This window comes from Mytilus californianus, unplaced genomic scaffold (assembly GCF_021869535.1).
Source record: "Mytilus californianus isolate M0D057914Y unplaced genomic scaffold, xbMytCali1.0.p SCAF_1, whole genome shotgun sequence".
In the NCBI taxonomy this organism is placed as follows: Eukaryota; Metazoa; Mollusca; class Bivalvia; order Mytilida; family Mytilidae; genus Mytilus; species Mytilus californianus.
The window spans coordinates 136,535,652-136,561,311 of record NW_026262581.1 but is presented as its reverse complement, the minus strand read 5'-3'; the positions used below and the strand labels follow the sequence as shown (position 1 = coordinate 136,561,311).

The 25,660-nt window shown below is 33.6% G+C and overlaps 1 protein-coding gene across 2 annotated transcripts; it reads right to left on the bottom strand.

The window, feature by feature from the left end:
- Window positions 1–3,874: 3,874 nt before the first annotated feature.
- Window positions 3,875–14,455, bottom strand: LOC127735979 (neurogenic locus notch homolog protein 2-like). Of its 2 annotated transcripts, XM_052246471.1 has the most exons (4): window positions 13,362–14,455; window positions 10,404–10,568; window positions 8,120–8,263; window positions 3,875–4,833 (listed from the first exon to the last, which is right to left on the bottom strand). In XM_052246471.1, the coding sequence occupies exons 1-4, from the start codon at window positions 14,266–14,268 to the stop codon at window positions 4,259–4,261; spliced, it is 1,791 nt and encodes a 596-aa protein (XP_052102431.1). In that variant the 5' UTR covers window positions 14,269–14,455; the 3' UTR covers window positions 3,875–4,258. The 2 variants fall into 2 exon arrangements, with proteins under 2 accessions (XP_052102431.1, XP_052102440.1); XM_052246480.1 differs by lacking the exon at window positions 10,404–10,568.
- Window positions 14,456–25,660: the final 11,205 nt, after the last annotated feature.

Sequence of the window (25,660 nt, the reverse complement as noted above, 5' to 3'; positions counted from 1 at the left end):
ATATGTTGGTCAAGATATGAGGCAGACATAACTCTATCAGTGGTATGCATTATTCCATATGCAGTCAACAAAGTCACCAAACATAAGTGTACAGTTATGGAAGTCTTCTACAAATGTTCTACAATAGCTCCTGATGAGAACAATTATCTGTTTTAAGTCAATATCAAATGTCAGGGTCACCTTATTTGAGCCATTAGACATAGAAAAAATGCTTGATCTTATTGTTTTCTGCACTTTTTTTTTAGTTTTATAGAAAAACAAAGAATATGGGGTATCCATCCATGACACATAATCAGAACATGCACAGCAAAAAACACACAATAAGCAAAGGAACAGCGCTTTTTTGCTGTTCTTCATCTCAAAGTCACAGTGAGGCCTTCAACACGGAGCAAAAAAAAAAAAACTCTCACCTCACTGCAAGTTTAAGACGGCCCCTAGCACCGGCTTGAGCGGATTTCTTTGCAAAAATAAATTTTGATAGACTTTGTAAGATGTAACACCAATTAATCGGGCCCGGTAAAAAAAGAACATACTGAATTAAAATTGATTATATATTTGTGTTACATATCATTCAAAATTACAAATTGAGTTTGAGTTTCGTTCTGGTAAAGTGATTTGACGCTTGTTGTAAATACATAAAAAGGAGTAAATCCCTAGCTACATCCGTAACAACTCAATGCCTTTCCCAAATAAATGTTCATTTCAAATGCCACAAACAATAGGGGACATTGTATTGCGTCTGCAATGTCTTCAAGATGTTTGATATTATATAATCAGGCTTCAATTATTTATACAGTAAACACTGAATCGAATTTGTTTCGTTTTTGGAGAATAAAATTGGCGTATTTAAGCTTCCTGTGCTCCGGGCAAATTGAATCAATTGTTAAAGAGGACTCAGTTTGCAGCCTGAACTACAGACAAGTATGTATGTTACAAAATACCACAAAACAAAGTATAAAGAAAAAAAACACAAACTGAGAAAATAAATCCTTGTAAATATTTGTCATACTTATCTAATCTAGCACATATATTCAAAGTAATCCTGTTCAATACAGTTTGCTGTGCTTATGCTTATTAACGCGTGTTTTCTTTCACAAAATAATTGTCTTACTTTGTCATAAATGAAAGTATTGCACGTATTTCAGTGAAAATATTAAATAACCAAAGAAACAAACTAAAAAATCAATTGGAAAGTGACAAGAATAAAAGGAGATGTATTACAATTTAGGTGAAGGAACACTCTTGTTCAATTAATGGTCATTATGGGCAAAAGAGAGTTAACTCAATTTTTAAAATTGGCATTCGTGCACAAAAAAGAAAAGTATTATTACAAGAAAATTTACCGTACATTTAGTTGAAAGAAGGGAGGTAAAAAAATATTAACTTGGCTCAAATCTTAAAAAGTTGTAAAAGAAAACTGTTTGGATGATCTAGAAACTAAATATCAGCAAACAAAAATCCGCAAAGACAAGGCATTTTATGACCGTGTTTTTTTTAAATGCACATCAATCCGCTAATTCAAAACTTGAAGCAATAAAAAAATGCTTTTGTTTTCTTGTAGCTTGATAAGGCTCTGCACAAGACTGTGTCATCCTTAATTGTAGTACGGGATATATCTGACGTGTTACCTTTTTCGGAACTTGGTGGGAAGTGAGATGTCAAAAGAAAATTGCCGCCAAAGACGTGGAGCTAAAATTTTATGATGTCTCGATAGAAATTTTTCCCTGAAGAGTTATTTAGTGCTTTCGCAGCACAAACAAAAGCTTAATTCCCCTCGCATGTCTACCTTTGTAACACAAACAAAAGCTTAATTCCACTCGCATGTCTACCTTTGTAACACAAACAAAAGCTTAATTCCCCTCGCATGTCTACCTTTGTAACACAAACAAAAGCTTGATTCCCCTCAAATGTCTACCTTTGTAACACAAACAAAAGCTTAACTCCCCTCGCATGTCTACCTTTGTAACACAAACAAAAGCTTGATTCCCCTCAAATGTCTACCTTTGTAACACAAACAAAAGCTTAATTCCCCTCGCATGTCTACCTTTGTAACACAAACAAAAGCTTGATTCCCCTCAAATGTCTACCTTTCTAGCACAAAAAAAAATCTGTATTCCCCTAAAATGTCTACCTTTCTAGCACAAAAAAAGCTTTATTACCCTAAAATTTCTACCTTTCTAGCACAAACAAAAGCTTTATTACCCTAATATTTCTACCTTTCTAGCACAAACAAAAGCTTTATTACCCTAAAATTTCTACCTTTGTAGCACAAACAAAAGCTTTATTCCCCTAAAATGTCTACCTTTGTAGCACAACAACCTTTATTCCCCTCAAATCTCGGTCATGTTCTTTCGCTTTCGCTAAATTAAAACAAGCTACATTTGCATACAACAGAGGACTTGTTAATATGTGCTGGTCACCGGTGACATGTGCATACATTTAGTTCCACTATGAATAAAATGACCCAGTAATGTGACAATTTTTTCAAAGTTAAAATATGTAACAGAAAAGGGAAGGGTTTGGGTAATAAATCTATCGTTTATGTCGGAGGATTGTCAGTGAATAACACTTAGATATTCGCGGAGAAAACGAATAGCCGAGAGATAGTTGGATATATTATCGGCTTGACGTCAGTGTATCTATTATGTTTTCGAGACAGTCGTCTAGATCGGCAAATGCCATGTTCTTTATAAGAATATGGAATGCGGACAGATGTCTCACGGCCGGAAGAAGTCCAAAAGGAGGCCGCCAGATGTTAGAGAATCTTGAACTACCTATGCTATGGGGTACATCAACCGATATAAGACTATAATACAGCATTATTTCTAATCAGCAGTTTAAGTACTTTTGGCATTCTTTAATATGGTATATTAACGTTGATTTTGTGTTTTTGTTATCTCTTATACTTTTATTTTACACTTCTTTTGCTGAATCATTTTGTTTCATATACACAGGGAAGTTTTGACCATGACTATCACTGTACAGTTTTCCTTGTTTTATTTCCGTGGCGCAGATGACCACGGATATGCTCCAATTGTCGTTACAACAATCCCGCCCTCTTTTCCTCGACAGTGACATCACCGAATTCGTACTTATCACGAACTACATGACAAGTGCCACGATACATTTTTTAGGCATGATAAATAATCGAGACACTTGTTATTATCGAAGTCGAAGGTGTTTTAGTGGTAAAGAGAGAAACAAAACATGTGATGGATGCACCGACGAACGTTCAAGTTTATTATAGGTTTCCACTGAAAATCAGCGGAACCCTGGTTAAAACCGATTAGTCTGAAACCAGGATAAATCCCTTAGAGTCCATATAGTTACTTTGGATTCTTTATAAAACCTTAAATATTTCATTTTTTTTTTATATTAAGACTCTTCCGATCGAGTTAAATCAAAATAAACGTTTCAGTAAAAATTATTTACTAGTTGGTCTTGATTTAAAACCTTTAAATGATTGATAAATTTTTAAATTCCTCGAAAAACAAAGGTTCAAACTTCCTGAACCAAACTCTATCGAGAAAGGTTGTTGGCGATTCCTTTAAACGTCCCTTATGCTGTTTAGTTCCGCTTTTTTTTTTGGGGGGGGGGGGGGGGGGGGGGTTCTGAGTTTTTCTGATGAAAATAACTGCTGCATTTGATTTAGGCAGTCGATTCCGTGAAGTCTCTATTCAGAAAAATGTCCATCAGTCACGAGTTTCCGCTTTAAAAACATTAAGGAAATGTGAGTTATACGTAAATGAGACGGGATCCCAACAACACTTAAAACCCAAAGAAAAAAAGAGTGAATAAATCCAACAAACTATCAAGGATCTACCATAAACACTAAACTCACTGTCTAGCAAAAACATGACTAAAGACAACTATCAACGAGTTTCCTGTCTTAGACAGGCAAAACAATCTAATTAAAATTCCGATATTTCTTTACTTGCATAATGTTATAAGCATAGCAATATCACAGATGTCATTTTAATTCAACTGCCGGCACATGCACATATGATGGTTAAAATATGTTTTGCAGTATCAACCATCCCACTTAAAGTAACGCCCATTTATCTGAACAATATGTTAACAAAAACACAACCTTGATATTTTCTTCCCAATCGCTCATACGATCAACTTTGGTAAAAAACAATCATGCGATATTACCTCCATCATTTTGTTAAAAGATTTTTATCACATTCCATCATTGATAACACTCATGGTACATACAGTTCAGTATATAACATAATCCTGCTTCGGTCTCCTCTGTTTAGCATTTCACTTCAATCTGATCTATGTCAATTTCAATTTGAACTTCACATGAATTCTCATTGTCATCATCATTGCTGCCTTCATCACGATCGTCACAGTAGCTATGGTAGGACCCAGAGTCCAGAATTTCTACCAATGGATTTTTCTCTGGTTTCACGGATTTAGTTAAAATAGTTTCGGAGACAATATCTTGACTACCTTTATCACTAAGTCTAAATGAAGAAATACTGTTTGAGAAACTAAAAGGTGAGGAAGATGACTGTTTATGTTTCTTTGGTAATGATAAGTGTAGTTGTTTCCAAAACTGGTCTAAGGCTTTGGAAGTATTTTCACCTGGCCATTTAATGTAAGTAACAGATTCTATGATTATTTTTAGATTTTCGTCCATCTCATGCTCCACATGATTTATGTCTTCCAGAAGTACTGGGATGATCTTATGTTTCCTTTTTAACATCTCTGTCTGGGCTACTTGGTACTCGAACCGTGTAAAGTCGCTCTGTATATATTGTTGACTGATAACGATGATTGTACGTCTGCTGTTGTTTATGGCCCATATTATATTGTTTGCTATTGCTGTAAAGAAAAGAATTTCATATAAGAAATATCACGGGTGTCATTCAGTTTATGGAGAGAAATGATCGTGAGGTGGTCAAGTATTGCGATTGGATCGTGAGAGCTCTTGTATAGGATCGTGAATTCAATCTTATCGAGAAGACATATACAAGGTCAATTATTAATCTAATTTAATTAATTACACGGACAAATTTACAACAAAATAAAACTGTCTGTCAAAATGGTTCAGCATTATGATCAGTATGTGAGAAAATCTAGGTTTAAAAGTACATCGTGTTTACAAAACTACAAAAGGCTGATTGTTCCTCGACATTTCAATGAGTTTAAAAATGTAAACAAACATGGTTTTTTTCATAATTCGAATGACTAAACTACTTTTCTACAAAAAAGGTCATTTCATTTGAATGAATCAAATGGTTCTCAAAGTTAGTTTGTGAAAGCATAATCAGAAAATTTGTAAAAAAAGAAATATTTTACACAAAATTGATATTTCGGATCGTGAAAGATCACGTACCGCTTTTTGAAGATCGTGAAAAGGATCGTAAAAGATCTGATGCTACGATGACGTTCAAATCATTCTTCAATTATATGATAATTTATATTTGTTATTGGTATAGAAAAAACTAGATTTGCATGACTAACCCGGGTCTCTTTTGTTGGTGAATAGGGCTATAATCGTGCAATGCCATTTGATCCAATTATCTTATAATACCACACAGACTAGGTGAATTATAGCAATATCAGTCTATTTGTCCAACCTTCATAAGTTTTATTGTCTTATACAAATCTAATAATTTTCATTTCTCATTTTCATGCCCATTATATTTATAAAGCGAAGATCCTCAATACATTTAAGCATTTCAAAGTATTAATATATTCAGACCTCGACTGTGCCTTATTTCATAGATCAAGGTTTAGTTTTGTGGCCAAGTCTGTATCGCGGATTCGTTTATCTATAGGGTAACTGTATTTGATGTAAGTTATGATTGTAAGGTGTACATTTTCGCCTAGAAAGGTTTCAACTAACCTTGACCTCATTATCATGCATCACTGGGCAATGTTTATTTTGTAGGCTTTGGTCTTTTGCTTATTTACCTGTATGCTATAGGGCCACTGTATTTGGTGTATGGTGTACATGTTCCGAATTCATTGGCCAAACATAAATTTTAGATTTTCAGTTTTTAAGGTACTGTAAGCATCAGAACCACTATATTTGGTGTACGGGATGTTTGTACCGGTCTGTATGGCATGGTTCATCTTACCTTGGCCTCTTTTTTATGGATCATTGATAATCTTAAGCGTATGTGACACTTCTAGTAAAACCCTTACTATTACAGACGTTCAACATATATACTATCACATGTAAAGCAGACGAGACATTTCAGCATTTGCGCTCTGGTATTCTTTACTCTGTAATATATTGTTATCTCATTGGCAATCATTTCACATCTGCTACGTTGTATATAAAGAGACATATATAGAACTTAAGAAAGTACTGTAACACAAAAGGTTGAATGGTTATCGTTCAATCTCATATTGTTAGTGAAAGATGCTGTTTTCGCTATTAGATATGGTAGATGGTTAACTTTTTGTGTTTAAACGTTGCATACCCATATTATTGCCTAAATAGTGGCGGTAAGTAGACAGGTCTGCCTGAATTGTACTAGACCGATTCTCAGAGCTGAATTTTTCACACGCGAACTGACAAAGGTATGATATCGCTAGACATGCCAGTGCAGATTCAGTAAAAGTTGTCACGATTGAGACTAGAACTTAATCGGTTAAACTATAGTTCAAGCTGGGCATCCCAGTCAAAGTATGTTGAATGAAAATTTACCCACGCTCGTGGAGGTCCTTCTATTTTGGAAATCAACTTATCTAGACACGTTTTTAGTTATTTTTTTAACTTTCGAGGTAAAGTGTTGAATTTAAAAAAATAAAAAAATGAAAGCTTTAATGTTGGTTCTTATCAAAAAAGTTACACGCTTCCATCAGCTGCAAGTATATCAATTGGTAAAAAACATATTGTTTTCTGATTATTAAGTCTGGTCACGCCTTACCTTTCACGATCAAAATAATGCGTTGCCTAATCTTTCACGATCAAGTTTGATGAAAAATCAACAAAATTCAATGTTTTCATAAACAAGTGAACGGTTTCAAGGGAAGAGCATACTTTTATTTTATTGTTCTATCGGACAAACCAAAGATTAATTTTCAAATATATCATGGTATATTGGAATGTGACCATTATGGGTACAAAAAGCGTGTTTTTTTTAAAGGATCCCATAGACATGTATTGCGCCTTTTGGGTTTCCTCATAAAGTACTGCATATTTTCTTTATCTTATTACACTGTATTGATGAGAAAGTTGAATCATTTTGACAGACATATTTGTTTTTTCGGATTTGTTCCGCGTTTTGAAAATTCAGCGATTTTTTCTCAGATTTTCAAGTAGAATTTACATTAATTACATTCACGATCCGATATCAGATCTTTCACGATCCAATCGCAATGCTTGACAACCGTTAGGTATTCTTTCACGATCATTTCTCTCGATAAACCAAATGACACCTGTGAATATAGCAATGCAAATATTCATTGACGGAGATGTGGATTACGCGTCAATGAGATAGCTAAACAACGACAAAAATATAAAATATACATAAAAAATTGTCTGTTAACATTTGGTTAGGACTACGAAATGTGAATTTAATGTAGTTATTACCGGACGACTTCCTAAATAAATAATTACTTTTAATTTCTTCTAAATTTTAATCCTTCAAGTCTATATTAAATTGTTTATGATTTATGTTTTATTTTACATAATTTTTGTAGACAAGTGGCAAGTACAAACAACCGTCTCTTACAACACAGACGATCCTAAAAAAGAGATGTGGTTACTCGTTTTTCAAATACAAACTATCTTGTTGCATAGTAAAGTATACTACTTGCCTTTAATCATCACAGGTCATTTAATTGTAACCAAAGAAATAAAATACTCACCATCACCAGGTAAATAGTTCATTTACTCTTATAGGACATTTCTCACCATCACCAGGTATATAATTCATATACTCTTACGTGACAGTTCTCACCATCACCAGGTATATAATTCATTCACTCTTATGGGAAATTTCTCACCACCCCTAGGTATATAGTTCATTTACTCTTACAGAACATTTCTCATAATCACTATAGGTACAATGTATATAGTTCCTGACGTCTTAAAGGCCCATTCCTACCGTCACTCACCAGGAGTGCAAAGCAGTATAAATTCAATACTCACTATCCCCAGGTATAAAGTCTCTGTAATGTAAACAAAGTTTAAACCCCATCTCTTTTTCCAACTTAGGGTAAAGTCGTTTATAGACAAACTCTTCATCTGCTTCTGACGACCTGTATGACACGAAGGCATCAAAGTCTTTATCGTCTGAAAGAATACACACTAACAAGTATCAGGCTGACATATATGTGTATCTGTGGTGGCATTTATCTAAATAATATTCTTATTGTATCATACTTGCCATCTCTTCTTTAAAAAATACAAAAATACCAAACTCCAAGGTAAATTCAAAAAGGGGGAAAGTCCATAAAACCTGGCTAAATCAAACGTTAGACTTTACCAACTAACGGAAGGAATAGAAAACAACTGTCAAATTCCTGACTTGAAAGGATTATTTCAACTTTGCTCCAGATTAAAATAATGAGGTTCTTATTATCAAAAAATAAAAAGATGTGGTATGATTGTCAACAAGCGCACTGTCCAACAGAGTACAAATAATTTCAGCGATAATAGTTCACCGTACGGCCTTCAACAATGAGCAAAACCCATACCGTATAGTAAGCTATAAAAGTCCCCGACATGACAAAATGTGATACACTTCAAACGCCAAAAAATAAAGGCTTAATGTGGCGGGGTTATATATGTGTGTGGGCATTCAAACCTGTCCCTAAGCTGGGACAATGGTGTAACAGCACAACATAAGATCAAACTGAAAAAAAAACCCGTGAGAGAAAAGCATGACCTTGTTCAGTGTAAAAATAAAAAATCACATAATATCGACAGAATGTAGGACCATAAGTTTTCATAATTTTTGTAACTCATATTTAAATATCTTTTAATTTATCAAAAAACAAAATCATTGTTAGAACCGAGTATGGTGATTTTATTCTAAACTTAGTAGTAACAATACAATAAACTATTTATGAAGGTAATCAGGAAAATTATGTAGCTAAGCGAGTTTGGTTTTGTGTTATTTGTAGTTATATTTGGTTGGAGAACATTGACGGGTAATAAATTTAACATAGGTGTATCAAATTAACGGATAATTAAAATTTTCAATTACTTCATTTTCATATGACACAATTGTTGGATAATATTTATCATTCAGTTTAACATTTATATTAGTTAAGGAAAACAATAGTTGACAAAATATGTTTAATTTAAATAATAATTTATACTCTTGGTGCGCAGTATTTCTCACAGGTATATCAATTAGTTTTGCATTTCTTTTCCTGGTGACTTGATGCTCTTTAAGTGAAGGATACTAAGCTTCAAGCACTGTTGACGACAATTTAATTTTCGATATTGCATGTAATGCATCAATTCAGCAACGGTATCTTGTAATTTTGCGTGATACAGGCTGAAATTTACATTGAATATGCAAAATATAAATATATAAACGTTTAAAGTTAAAATTCAGCTTTTCAGAACTCACCTACTGTCTACCTTTATGTCAAAATATTTATTGATTTTAATACAGGTCAACAGATGACAATCTATATATGTCATCCTTTACAATATCGCCTGTAGAATTTAAATTTGTAAAATTATATCTGTGTAAGAATATAAAACTGAGGAGACGTGTTGTGATTGCTAATGAGACAACTATCCATTGAGAAAAGCCACTTTGAATTTCAAAACAGTTTAAAACGTTGATTTTATTCATATACTTTATCGGCAATTTTACTGTAAATTATAGATATCCTTTATCAATTAGTTCGTTTTAAAGAGGATAATTTGCTATAACTGTGATGTTTGAGACAATCGAACGTGGATCTGCAAACAATTCAAAGTTTCCAATAAATATTTAAGAGATTCGACCCGATTGGAATACGCCTCGACTTAAAATTTATTTCAATGTAAAGTGCTTATATGTTTAGCATAGGTAGACGGTTTGGGTTAATTTTTTGTGGACCTTTTGTATTGTTTGCTCTCAAACATTTTATTATTCATAGTTTTGGCTTTTAAAGTTTTGGTTACGATAATTGTACCTGGTTCAGGTTCTTCCAGAAACATGTGTAGTGCGCATTGCATTCGCATCATAACATGTGTAGTGCGCATGGCATTCACATCGTAACATGTGTAGTGCGCATGGGATTTACATCATAACACGTGTAGTAAGCATGGCATTCACATCATAACACGTGTAGTGCGCATGGCATTCACATCATAACACGTGTAGTGCGCATGCCATTCACATCATAATTTCTTGTAATTTAACTGATTGGGGAATCGTAAGATACAAAAAATAAACTCTTCAAACTGTACAACAATAAAAAATACTTACCGCCGTCTTCAAAAGGTTGAAACCTGTGAACAATTTTCATAATCATGAGAACTCTATGTCGCCACATACAATAAAGTATCGCAGCAACTAAGGCAAAGAGACAAAATACCACAATAACACATCCAACAATAACCCACCATGTCCATGAAGTATCATCTGGTAGTCCTTAAATATAAAACAGTTCGAAATCTCAAAAGAATAACCAAAATCATATTTTTAAAATGAACAAACATTTTTTCTACTATTTATAAAAAAATCACAAATGTTCAACTTTTCAAACAACACTGAAGGGGAATTTGTATTGGCGAAAACTATGAAATCCATATGAATTCAATAAATAGTAAGAATATCTGTATCTGTAACCTTCAACAACATTTTGTATGGTATCAACTGACTTATGACTATTATTGGCAATGTTCTGATAGTTTTTATGAATCAAGTGAAACACTCTGTTTTATACTTATTATAACTAAATGCCAGTTGCATTTATCTAGCTCAAAATTCACATTTGAATGTACTGATCGGGCAAACTGGCATAATGCTTTGATGAAGCCTACCAGTATTGCCTGTCGTTACTAAATCTCGTAAAATCACGTATGTAGGTTTTATACTACATTTTTATTGCTTTTGTCAAAACAAAAAAAAAACCAGAATCAGGATAACCATTTTTTTTTTTGTTTTTTTTTTTTTTGTTTTTTGTTAGTAAGTTAATTGCAGTTAATTGTTGCTCAGTTTTTACTTTTTATGTTTTGTTTTGTGTACTGTTGTTTGTCTTGTTGTCTTTTTCGTTTTTTTGCCAAGGCGTTGTCAGTTTATTTTCGACATGTGAGTTTGAATGTCCCTTTGGTATCTTTCGCCTCTATTTTGCAACAATTCATAAAATATTATGTATAATGTATCAATAAAAGATCGGGCTTTAAATTTTAAACGTCAATTAAAATGCATGTATTATAAAGATAAAAAAACGCATGTATCATAGTTACATCTACGCGATTTTATGTTTATTTTCAAGTTGCTACTCAGCTAAACATTATTCAGCAGTGCATTAACACCTTTACAATAAGTAATTACACATAAAACTGCAGGACGATTTTAAATGGGCTATGGTTTACTTAAAAAATATAATTGAACAATAGAGATCCGGGTACATGTTTGTCCAGTTTTATTAATTATATGGATGAGTGGTCATTGTTATATCCTGGTACGTGTTTGTCCTGTTTATTCTATATATGGATGACTGGGTATCTTGTATCTGGATACTTGTTTGTACCGTTTTATAATCACACATCTTAATCACTTTTCCTTTTATCATGTTTTATTATGATCTAGTTCATTAAAGAGCGTCATTTTCGATTGTATAAATACAGTTTGTGTGTGTATAATTCCAAAGAATAGATATGGGATTGACAATTCCATTATGACGTTATTACATTTAATGTCTTTCTTCTGTTAAATATTTTACTTTTTTCGAATTTTTAAGGTGAACTGGATATTTAAATGAAAAGGTATTAGACCCATTAGTGGCCTTCGGCTGTTGTCTGCTCTATGGTCGGGTTGTTGTCTCTTTGACACATTCCCCATTTCCATTCTCAATTTTATTGTTATTTGCTCATTGTTTTGTATACAGTTTGTTCTTGTGTTGTGTTGTTGCACCTATGTCCCGGGTTAGGGGAGTGTTGGGCGCTCGCCAAACATGTTTAACCTTGTAACATTCTGTATGTGCCTGTCCCAAGTCAGGAGCCTGTAAATCAATGGTTGTCGTTTGTTGCTGTATATCATATTTGTTTTTCGTTCATTATTTTGTACATAAATCAGGCCGTTATTTTTCTCGTTTGAATAGTTTTATATTTGTCATTTCGGGGCCTATTATAGCTGACTATGCGGTATGGGCTTTGCTCATTGACGAAGGCCGTTCGGTGACTTATAGTTGTTAATTTGTGTGTCATTTGGTCTCTTGCGGAGAGTTGTCTCATTGGCAATCATACCACATCTTCTTATTTTTATATTTAGTACATTTAAGATGAGAGATGAGGACACGAGACTTATTATGAAAGTCATTTAGTAAGACTCTCTTCCATATATTCACAATTTACTGTATCTGTGATATTCATAAGCTTATAGCAGGGGTATGTGTCTTTGTAATTAATTAAAACTAATGTATCAAATAGAAAAACGAGACAAAGACAGACAATAGTCCATAAAACAATGTACAGACATCTGAAGATTGAGAGTTCATGAATTCCAAGATGTTCACACAAAAAAATCCCCACTACATTCTTTATGTGCCTGTCTCAAGTCAGATCCTGTAATCAAGTGGGTGCTCGCTGTCACATTTATTTTTTTCGTTTATAGTTTTAGCATAAATCATTTCGTTATTTTTTTTCATTTGAATTGTTTGACATATTGTCATTTTGAGACCTTCTATAGTATGGTAAAGTACGCTATCAATGACATTAAGAATTAATTAGAGTTTTGCTCTCTGATTTACTTCAAAACAATACCTTAATTTGCTTATTGGAATAATTTTTATATAAATTTTAGTTATTTTTATTTCTAAATTGACTAAACATGTCTGTCCATTTCATATTGTTATATTGTAAGATATACCTGCTTTCATTCCGTTATGTTACATGACTGAACTGAAAATGTTTGGTTTCCCTTACTATTGTGAGTGTATATTGATGGTATTGTGCTAGTTTTAAGTCCAACTTGTATTCCGTAAAAAACGGTTCCTTCTATAAATGGTAAACCTTAAGTTTTGTTTGCTTGTTGGGGTTTTTTTTTGAGAGAGAGAGGGGGTGGGTATTATTTGGGGGATGGGGTGTTGTTGCTTCAAGATTTCGTGCAATACTGCATCGTTTTTCGTGATATAACTCTTAGAATTTAACATAAGGCTAGGTAAGCATTACAATCGCTGTGTTCTTTATCCCTCCCAAAGCATGATATAAATCAACTTACTGGTTGGTCTCATTCTTTCACAATGTTTTCCGGTGTAGTCATGCTGACAATCACAGTACTCATGACCAGTCTCATTTAGACGACAAGAACCATAGGGTGGACTGCAGTCCCGACAACAAATCTTATCACATTGTCCTCCATAACTACCAGGATCACACGTACAATTCATTTCTATTTGTGTAGGTAAGTATATTGCATTACACACACCAAAATGACACCTAAACCCATTTGGCATACATTCCCTTTCATGGACAGGTCTTGTTAGATAAAGATGAGAACATACATTTCTAGCTTGGATATCGACAGGTTTATTAACTGTTGTACCTTCAACAGCAACAGTATTGGTTGTTATATCGTTTATAGTTTTGTTTATAATTTCACACGATAATTGTCCGTCATGGTATACACATGCTTTTGGTGGGAAACAAAAACGCGGGCAATGCTTTTCGCATCGATTACCAGCCCAGTTACTATCACAAATACAACGTGCTTCCTCACAGACACCATGTTCACATCCAGAGTTGTTAACACAGTAGACATTAGATGGTGAAACTGTTGTTCCATTGTCCATGTAAGACGGCCGGTAGCTTGTTGAATCAAAGGTTACGTTTCCAATTGACGTACCATCAGGTGTGTAATTATTTGACTCATCTTCACAACGGTAAACTCCATTTTGAAAAACACAACTTTCACCGTCCACACATTTGCATTCTGAAGTCTCACAAAAAGGTTGTTTCCACCCAGAGTCACATACACAGTAAAATCGTGGTTTGTCGCAATACCCATGAACACAAACAAACCCTGGTGCACATGTTTTTTCGTCTGGAGATCTCATCTCGCTTTCTACTTTAATGAAATAGTATGACATAGAGAGTACAAACAAGACTACAAATTCATTGCAAGTCATGATAACAATCGTTGAAATTTTAAATGCCCAAAACTTTCAAACTAGAGTCACATTTTACATTCAGTCTACATATGTGTATATATGTAGACCTAAATACTTCTACATCATTACACATCATTTGTTTTTATAACAGAGAGTTTTGTCTCCATACTATGCGTTGTTTAACAACCTCAAGGTGAAATGTACTCATGCTTAAAAGTTTTATATGAAATGAAGCAGAAATTTTACAGTTCGATACAGATTTGTATGTAGCAATTTTTACTGCTGATATTGAAAAGAATTCCCGTAAACTCAAATAATTTTATGACGAATAAAATAACATTACGAAAAGTTAATCGGGGCTTATTTAGACTTTTTATCGTATATTACACGTGGAAATGTTTTATTTATTGCATCCGATCAAAGAGTTAAGTATGCATCTATACTGTGAAGCACGTGTTACAGATGGAAATCAGTCAGACTATTAATGTATTTTGTAAAGTTAAACAGCTTTACATGATACGAATGGAAGAATTAAAGACTGATGTACTTTAATTCACGATAGATCGTTGTAAATAAAACTTGAAGAAAACGTGAAAGAGGTGAATGTTGCTCTGATGGGATTTACTTCCGGGATAATGATGACTTTCTAATATAAAACAGTCATATAAGTTCGTGTTATGTATGATTCCTACCCTTTATTGCCATAATCCAGGTTAACTAATTGATGTTCATACATTTCTATTGTGCTTATGGACCGACAGCCAGGTGTAGTGTATTTTAAATGACTTCGATGCCATTAGGCTGTCGTGACATTGATACTTATGTGTAATTAAAATGCAATAAATATTGATTTCATGGTTTAATAGACAATAAAATAAACTAACATCAATATTTAGTATTTATATATTTGCTCAAAGAGATGATTAAACTTTCGGTTATGAATAAAAGGTATGTAAATGAAACTGCAAACCAACAAGACTAGTGAAGCAAAAACAAACATCTGTAAATGTTGCTGTGAATCATCAGCTGTTGTTTAGATTTATAACGATATAAATACTTACAGACTCAAACAATTAATCACGTTACTCCTTTGGTTATGAATACAGCGTTCGAATTGTTATGAATACAGCGTTCGAATTGTTATGAATACAGCGTTCAAATTGTTATGGATACAGCGTTCGAAAAGCTTCATATGCAAACAAGCAAACGGCATTGTTGTCAATGAGACCATAAACGAGAAAGTGAATATTCATGTGTTATAATTTTTTTTTAGCATAGACCAAAACCGTAAGGTAAGATTATCCAGTAAAATAAAACATGAAAATCAGAGACTAACAGTGTTATTTAATATAAAGAAAACATAGTAAACAAACATAGTGGAGAAAACAAAACCGAATAAACTACAGGCTTATTAAGTTTTTGTCGAACTACAGGCTTATTTAGTTGAACTACAGGCTTCTTTAGTTATAGTCGAACTACAGGCTTATTTAGGTATTGTCAACTACAGGCTTATTTGGTTAATGTCTAACTACAAGCTTATTTAGTTATTATCGAATACAGGCTTATTTAGTTTTTGTCGAACTACAGGCTTATTTAGGTTTTATCGAACTACATGCTTGTTTGGTTATTGTCGAACTACAGGCTTATTAAGTTAATGCCGATCTACAGGCTTAATCAGTTGAAATAGAACTACAGGCTTATTTAGGTATTGTCGAACTATAGGCTTATTTAGTTATAGTCGATCTACAGGCTTATTTAGTTATAGTCAACTACAGGCTTATTTAGTTATAGTCAACTATAGGCTTATTTAGTTATAGTCAACTATAGGCTTATCTAGTTATAGTGAACTACAGGCTTATTTAGTTATAGTCAACTATAGGCTTATTTAGTTATAGTCGATCTACATGCTTATTTAGTTATAGTCAACTACAGGCTTATTTAGTTATAGTCAACTACAGGCTTATTTAGTTATAGTCAACTATAGGCTTATTTAGTTATAGTCGATCTACATGCTTATTTAGTTATAGTCAACTACAGGCCTATTTAGTTATAGTCAACTACAGGCTTATTTAGTTTTCAACGAACTGCAGGCTTATTTAGTTTTTGTCGAACTACATTCTTGTTTAGTTATTATTGAACTGCAGTATAAGAATAAGAATATGTGGTATGTTTGCCAATGAGAAAACTATCCACCAAAGTTCGGCAAATGAAGTGGATGTAAGCAATTAAAGGCAACCGTACGGCGGCTTATATAGTTATTATTGTTTCACAGCAAAACAGTGCGGAGAACATTGTTGACGGCCATACATGGCCTGTAATTGCCTATATTCACTTAATCGGAACTCTGGTGGATAGTTGGCAATCATACCACATCTCCTTTTTTTTATATCTAAAGAAATAGTATTTGGTTTTAATAATATGCATTTTGTTTCCTATTGGTTATGGCTTCAATAAACAAACTACAGAATTAAATCACGATGAGGAAAGAAACAGAAAAAAATAGATAAATAATATATTATATGAATAAACAAAATTGCCAGTGTCTATTAAATACACATTACGTTATATAAAACATGTAACATGTTAAGTAAATAAAAGATTATACATTTATAATTTCAATTATAAGCGGTATAATTGTATTTATCTATAAAGCATTTCTTAAGTAGTTTTATAAAGTTTGATTTCTGTTCAATCTGTTGCGAGACGCTTTACATCATCTTGGTGTATAATTGAAACTGAGAATATACCAAGCGAAGTGCTGTAAAAACGTAAATAATGTTTGCAACAATAGGTCAACGTAAGGTCTTCGACATTGAGGAAAACCCATACCATATAGCAAGCTGTAAAAGACCCAGAATTGATAACAAAAACAATTCAAACTAGAAAAATAACAGTCTCATTACCTTTTTAGCTCACCTGTCCTAAAGGGTCAAGTGAGCTTTTCTCATCACTTGGCGTCCGTCGTCGTCTGTTAACATTTACAAAAACTTCTTTAACAAAAATCTTCTCCTCTAAAACTACTTAGCCAAATTTAACCAAACTTGGCCACAATCATTATTGGGGTATTTAGTTTACAAAATGTGTCCGATGACCCCGCCTGCCAACCAAAATGACCGTCATGGCTAAAAATAGAACATAAGGGGTAAAATTCAATTGTGTCTATTATTTTGAAAACCATTATAAATAGAAAAATCTGATAGGGGCAAAAATGTTTAGAATGTTGATCTCTACCAATTATCTATATACATCAAAACTGTCGCTTTAAGTATACCAAAAGAAAAGATAGGGTCGCCGTACGTTTTTTCCTGCAAAAACATAAAATAGCAAAATTTCATGTAGATTCCTTTAGAAAATGTACTATTTTAGAGTTACCTCCCCGTAATTCGCCACTTTTAAAACATTGAAAATCAAGAAAAATAATCTAAGTTTGTAAAAATATTAGTAAATATAAGTTAAAATCTAATAAATTTGTTCATTTAAATGAAAACTCACATTAGTTAATTGCATTCCTGCATCAAATTTTGCTGACTTGATTGAAAATCAGGACCTATTGTGCTCTGCTATTTTACAATCCAAGATGGCGAAAGACACCAATACTACCTTTAATGACAAATTTTACATTTTATTTTCATTTTTGCCTATTATCTTGAAAACTATAATAGATAGAGAAAAACAAATGAAACATGTAAAAATGATCAGCAAGACAAGTTCTACAAATAACTTTTCCATGTTCGAAATCGTCTGACGACTCCATATAAAAGTTATTGCCCTTTAATGACGATTTTTTTTCCATTTTATTTGCGTTTTTGCCTTATATCTTATAAATTATAATAGATAGATAGAAACTTAACTAGGCAATAATGATCAGCAAGACAAGATCTACAATTAAGACAATTTGAAGGAAATCGTCCGACGACTCCTTATTAGAGTAATTGCCCTTTAAATACGATTTTCACCATTTTATTTTGCGTTTTGCTTCATATGATAAAAATTATAATAGATAAATCGACACTTTAAATCACAAAAATGATCAGCAAGTCAAGATCTACTTACAAGTTTAATTTTGCCGATATAGTTAGTAGACTGTCACTCTTTGTGAATATATTTGATGTGTTTTCCTCAGTTTTAGTTTGTAACCCGGATTTGTTTTTTTCTCAATCGATTTATGAATTTCGAACAGCGGTATACTACTGTTGCCTTTATTTATAGGAGTGATTGCCCTTAAATGAGGAATTTTTTTTTACCTCTGTTGTGTTTTGAGCAAAATCTAAAGAAGATAGAGAGAACCTAAACAGAACAAATGATCAGCAATACAAGATCAACAAAACAGAGATTTTTGTCATGAATTCTATTCTCGTCTACAATGTTGGAGAGTGTCCTTTGTTGAATATGCACATAGACAAAGGTGAGCGATAAAGGCTCTTTCGAGCCTCTAGTTTAATGTGTGTACTTATTATAACTCAAGCAAATAACTCAACCCATAAAGACGTTTTAAATTTAAATATCCCAGCAGTCGACTCTCGACTCTCTCGACTCTTAATTGTAAACTGTTAACACTCATCATAAATCTACGGATAAATTTGGCATCGGGAATTTACAGTCCTCATTGGTGAGAAAAGATCACATTCGGGAAAAAAAGTGTTCCAATTTCGATTTCACGATTTTCATAAAGGCTGTTCACAGGGAAATTTCACTCACGTGAATTTCACGTGAATTTAGATTCATGTGAATTTAGATTCATGTGAATCTCACCTCAAACGAGCTTATACGTGAAACTCGTGAACTGATTTCATATGAATCTCATGTGCAACTCATGTTAATTTCACGTGAAAATTTAATTTAAAATCATGAAAAATACCATTATTTTTTGTAAACAGATATAAGAAGATGTGGTATTAGTGCCAATGAGACAACTCTCCATCTAAGTCACAATTTGTAAAATTAACCATTATAGGTCAAAGTACGGCCTTCAACACGGAGCCTTGGCTCACATAGAACAGCAAGCGATAAAGGGCCCAAAGATGACTTGTGGAAAACCATTCAAACAGGAAAACCAACCGTCTAATCTATATATAAAATGAGAAACGAGAAACACTTATGAACCACGTCAACAAACGACAACCACTGAACATCAGATTCCTGACCTACGACAGGTTCAAACAAATGCAGCGTGTTTAAACGTGTTGATAGGCGCCAACATTCACCCTACCTGAAACAATAGTGTAACATCACAACATAGAAAGACACACTATAAAAAATCAATTGAAATGGCTTAACTCAATCAAAAGACATATTAACAAAAACAAGTGAACATACACTGAACGAATAAATTTGATCTATGACACAATGTAAATACAAAATTAATAAATCAATGGGGTTAGATGGAAAACAATATCAGAAAGACAACCATAACCTTGGACAAAATGCCGCCAAATAAAATAACGTACACAGGTAAATATAATTATTTTGTTGTAAGGTATACATGGAGTACGGAAATAATTTTTTACGAAATAAATAATTTTGCTGTTCCCAGTACGAGAACAGAAGTGAAAATTTATCGTCATACTAAACACTTATCAAAGGTGGTATATATTAAAAATAGTGAGACTAGATATAACACTGAATAAGTAAACATTAAATAACAAAAATACATTACAAATTGTATCAACAGGTCAAATTAACACGAAAGTACGATTTGAGAGTACTCGTAGTTACTGAAAGCTAGTTAAAAGCAAAAACAATTAACAATAAAAAATCATGCATCAGAGACTAATATCAACTAAAACACATCCCAGGGATTTAGTGTTTTAACGTCATGGACAGTCAAAGAAGACATGACTTGTGCAATGCCAAAATAAAAGTATTGACAGGCAGTAGGATAGTTAAGAGTTAACATGTTAATAAATATGTATAATGTAATATATAGATAGAGTAATCTCTATATAGAAAATGAACGTGGAAATGTATTTATACATCCCAAAAATACGTTTGAAAAGAATACAAATTTAGTTGTGTTTTAATTTGCTGATGACAAAATCGAAATTTGTTCCAATGTAAACTATATTCAAAGATCTAATTACAACATTGGTAAGATAACCTTTACTAATAAGTTTGTTTAAAGGTTCGATGAGTTTACACGGATCACATAGTGATTTCCGCGCTTTTAGTACAATATTACCGTAAAATTTAGGATGTGAAATACCGTTTTTAATAGGTTTTCTACAGGTCTAGGCAAATTTACTAATCAAATCTTTGTATCTATGAAAGAATTTAGTAAAAGTTTTAAGCAATTTATGGTAACGAAATCCATGACTTAATAATTTACCAGTGATGCATTGATTACGTTCGTTAAAATCTATGCCATCACTACACACACGGGCATAACGAACGAGTTGGAAATTTAAACACCGTATGATGGAGCCAAAGGAACATTACCGTCTTAAAAAGGAAAATTAACAATAGGGAATGAAAAATCGTCTCTTCTGTCGTAAATTTTAGTATGGAGTTTCCCTTTAAAAATTGAAATGTATAAATCTAGAAAAGGACAACTACTGCTGTTTATGTTAGGTTTATTTAAAGTAAGTTCCTTTGGGTAAATTTCGGTAGTATATTTCGAGATCTCTGGATTATTTAACGAAAAAATATCATCAAGATAACGGTAGGTATTGTTGAATGTATCAACCAAATGTGACAATGACGTGTCACGTGTCTTTACTGAGTTTGGTCATAAACTGAGATTCATATCAATACAGGAATAAATCTGCTATTAAAGGGGCGCAGTTAGTGCCCATAGGAATGTACCTGTCGATACATTTTATCGCCGAAACGTACATATATATTGTCCAGAAGAAATTTTAAAACTTCAATCATATCTTCACATTTCCAATAAGTGTATCTAGCATACTTTACTTTTTCGCTACAGAAAAGGGCTTTAAACGAGTTACAGCAAATAAATTTGCAATGAGATTTTTCAAAAGACCATTTAATTAAATATGAAAACTTTTTCTTGATAAGATTGTGTGGAAGTGTAGTGTAGAGAGAAGAAAAATCATAACTGTCAACAGAATTAAAAGGACCATCAAAAGCACGTATTTTATCTAAACCCTCTAATGAAAGTTTACGTGAAATTCATGTAAAATATTTCATGTGAGATTCATGTGAAATTCACGAGAGCAAAATTTGCCTTTCCCCAAATAGCATCTGCAAGACTAGACTTTTGTGCTGTTCGCTGAGCCCATTTGGATCAAACATTGAACTGGGATGACTACATAGTTCATAGGTGAATATTTCGGACTGATCTTCATATATGCCATTTGATGCATCAAGAAAGCGCTGAAATAGAAGCTGTGAATCAACAGTAATGACATCATCATCAACTTTGATAGCCGATTTTGCACTGTTTTTTTCCTTTTAAATGAAAATTCATCAATTTTCTGTCCGTCCATGGACTTTAGAATTTTAATCCCTAATTCCTTCGAATTATCAACATTGACAAATTTGTCCGCCGAGACCCCATGATTCTATATTTCGCAAACTCGTTTCCTCTAAAAAAGGATTTCTGCTGATAAGAAACGATAAAAATGTTTTCAAATCTTGACAATCTCTCGATCTCTTTGAATCCCCACCTTCTTTATGTTGGTCACTTGTTCCATAATTGACTCCAGTAAACTCTTGCAAAGCATTGTTCATTTCCGCGCAGTCTGGCATAGATAAAATCCATTGGGCTCGCTGACCCTCTGACATACCTCTGCCCCGAGTCATACCGCCTGTCGTCTTTCGGCTTCTCATTAAAACCTGTTCTATGACCAAATCAGAAAAGACCTGCCCAGAATTTATCACTCCTTCTGATAACCTGATTGTAGAAAAGCTAATACGTCAGGATGTGTTGTTTTCAAGTTCTACATTTGTTTTAAGTATACTCGTGATGATTTGACATACAGATTGTGTCCCGAAGCTGCAAGATACGGAAGCATGTCTTTGACTGTTTGTAAATGTAGATCCCAGTTACCAGTCTTTTCAGCTTTGATGAATCTACGGAGTATATCTATCATATCCATATACTGGAACCATAGTTGTGATGTACGAAAACTTTGGTGTGACACCCGAAAGTTATCTATCCTAGATTTTATTTGATCTAATAAAACATTTTCGCAAGCTTTTTCGACGGATATGTCCCCTTTCAGTAGTTCATCCAACATCAAATCTGCTTCATGCAACTCATCCGAAAGGTCCTAAGCGTTAATATCAGTAATGTCGGTATTTATGTAATTTGCCGGATTAATATCATTGGTTCTAGTCTCATTTTCGATTTGATCTGGAAGTGGTATGCCGTATATGTGTGACAAAATTATTGACGTGAGAGCTGTGTCTATCAGGATATGTGCCCTTACTGCTCATGCAATAGCCTTTCCACTAGTCATATGAGTTACTGCATTTGGTGCATACACTGTTTCAAGTAGCTCAGTAATTCCAGATCCTTCCATCAAGTGACCAATGCCGCCTACAAAACTCATTTATAAATGAAAGCCTCCAAGTCTCAAGATAACTGACTTTAAAAGAGGGGCGAAAGATACCAGAGAGACAGTCAAACTCATAGATCGAAAATAAACTGACAACGCCATTTAAAGACTATCCAATGGTTCATCTTTAATTATGTACATTGCCTTCCAATAGAGGGGTTGATCAAATGTCAAAATAGGTGAACAATATTGAGCCTTTGCTTGCTTGCTTATGAAGTTAAGTGTTGAATTTATACATGTGAGATCACTAGGATTCATGTCTATCATTGGCAAAAAAACAACAGATGATTTTCCTGGGTAATCACCGTCCATCACTTTGTGCATAAAGGCTGACCAACTAGGTCAGTTGCATGTCAAAGGCCAGCATACTTTTGACAGAAGGTCTAACTTCCACGTTGTATCGACCATATTTGGCTCATAATTCATCGTTGCGAACTCTGCCTGTAACGATTGTTTAGATTGCATCTTATAATAATCTATGTTAATCTTCGCTAAGTCCGAGACTTCCTTTAGTGTGGGAGACAGCCTAGGGACAGCTTTGTCAAGTCTAAATCCTGGTGTTACAGCTGCAATCATGCCCATACTATGAAATGTTCCATGACCATCTAAAGCTCGCAGATTATGGTCTACGTTATCAGCTATATACTGAACGAAAGTGTCATTCCCAAACTGTCTGTCATGCGCAGCAGCAGCAGCATTAAGTTCAAATCTTTGAACCTCTGTGTAAGAAGAAGCAAAACCAAGAGTGTTCAAAGTGTCCAACAAAAATCTTGATCCAAAGTGATGATGCATTTGTACACTGAGGGCAATTTGTTGCGGTGCATTAAGTGTTCTTGGTCGGGTTGCCTGAATTATAGCTTGACCAACAAATGCAACTTTAACAGTAGAGTCGTTTTGACTTAATAATGCACTTAGAAATGTTCGTAACGAATCTGGGACAAAGGCAGTGTTTTGCTCTGAGTTTATATCAACAGAAGACGGATATATAGATTTTGAATCTTTAAGACTCATAATATCTGCTTTTATTAGCTTAGCTGCTGTTTCTATCATCGACAGCTTTTCATCTTCTGGACTCTTAGATGGTGGTCTTCTGTAAAATTCGTTCAGTATAGATGATGCTGTTCTCCTGAATGTGACTATATTCGACTTTCCGTTTACTTCCGTGATGATGATCTCGGATCCAAAATGAGTTTGCAGTCTCTTTTTCATGTGCACCACACTATACGCCTTCTCTCCGCAAATTTCTTCCATAGCCTGAACAAGATCGCTTACGGTTGCAGGTTCGTCTTGTGTTTCTTCTAATTGTCTAACTATTTGCAGGAAAGCTTTCTCTGATAAATCTTCTTTTGGTTGTCCTGGTGTCGTTCGTTTGACCTCTTTGTTTGCTTGCTTCGAAACTGGGATTTGCTTACCAGTTCTAAAATTAACACTACATGTTTGGTGGTATATTGCATCTGCCGCGTGCAAATCGGATGGCGCAATGTTTAGCCTCCTCAAAACGATTTCGGACCATTCATCATTTCTTTCTTTGCAGATTTTTCTAAGGGTCTTAGAAAAATCTGTTGTCCTGACAGGAAACACGTCGATTCCCCTTTTGCTCTCCAAAAATTTGCATAATTTCCACAAAATAAACAGTTCTTCTGAAACTCGAAAACAGGAGTGGAAGAGCGTAAGTCACGACTTAGCTTGGTTGTCGATAAATCCTTGTCTCGCAAGTCCTTCTTGATTGAATTAGCGTTTATGTAATCACGTCGACATTTCTGATGAACTTTTTGTCCTGGAGTTGTGACGATCGTATCATTTCTGGTTTGGTTGGTCCTATTAACTGTGTTACATCCTTTTTCTCTTAGTTGTGTTATTTCTTCACCATTGTTTAGAGACACCCGACAGAAAACACAAGCATCCATCATAACCTATAAAATGATAAAACTGTTCAGACGAGATTCAATTAATTTTGTTTTGCTTTCATATCATTTTTATCAAAAGATTTGTGTTGGATACAATATTAAAAAAAGATCTTTGTTGACTTTTTTAAAACTATAAATTAATTCATATATAGTGTCTGTACTCATTTTAATTCAGGATTACAACAGTTATTTTTTCAGTTTGTTAATAGTTTCTATTTGTCGATATTCTGGTTCTGTTTGTACTTTCCGCCGTAGTTCAGTGTGTTTTATTACTTTTCATTTCACGGAACGCTTATACAGACACATATGACGTTAATAAAAGTATTAAGTGGCGCCCATCCTCCTTTTCGGGTAAAAAACCTGCTGGATGTTGAACAACGATATGCAAAGAAAACAACAGTAATAAAAATTGCCCCAAAATGTAATATGAAGTTTGAAAGACTGCCTTTCCCCTGCTTGGTGCATGGTAGCTCAGTTAAATTGTATAATGGTAGCTTTGTTGAACTGGACAATTCTAATGTCCCTCTATCATTTGATTAATAAATATTCATCTTATTTTGGTAAAACAATTTGTCTTTATCGATTTTTTTAATTTTTATTATCAGTACAACTTCATTTTTCCATGAATTCAATTTTGTTGGATTGTAACCTTTTTGGCACTAACGGCGTTTCATACTCCCTTTTTTTTTCATCAGCGACTCCTAGCAGTAGACTTAAATTCCTTTTTTAAGATGCGATTTAATATATGTAGTGTATATAATTTAGTCCCAATATAAAAAGCTGAGGTGTTTTACACGTGATTTGTGGTTAAGAGACCTCGGCAGACCGAAATGAACTCATTTCTGCCCTGTACTAATTTTTGTCGTCTCCCGTGTATTTACGCTTTTCAAAAACATCCAAAATACCTTTCATGACAGCTTTTACTCTTAATAATGCTAAATACATAAAAACCTTTTATATATAAGTTTTATATTTACTTACCAG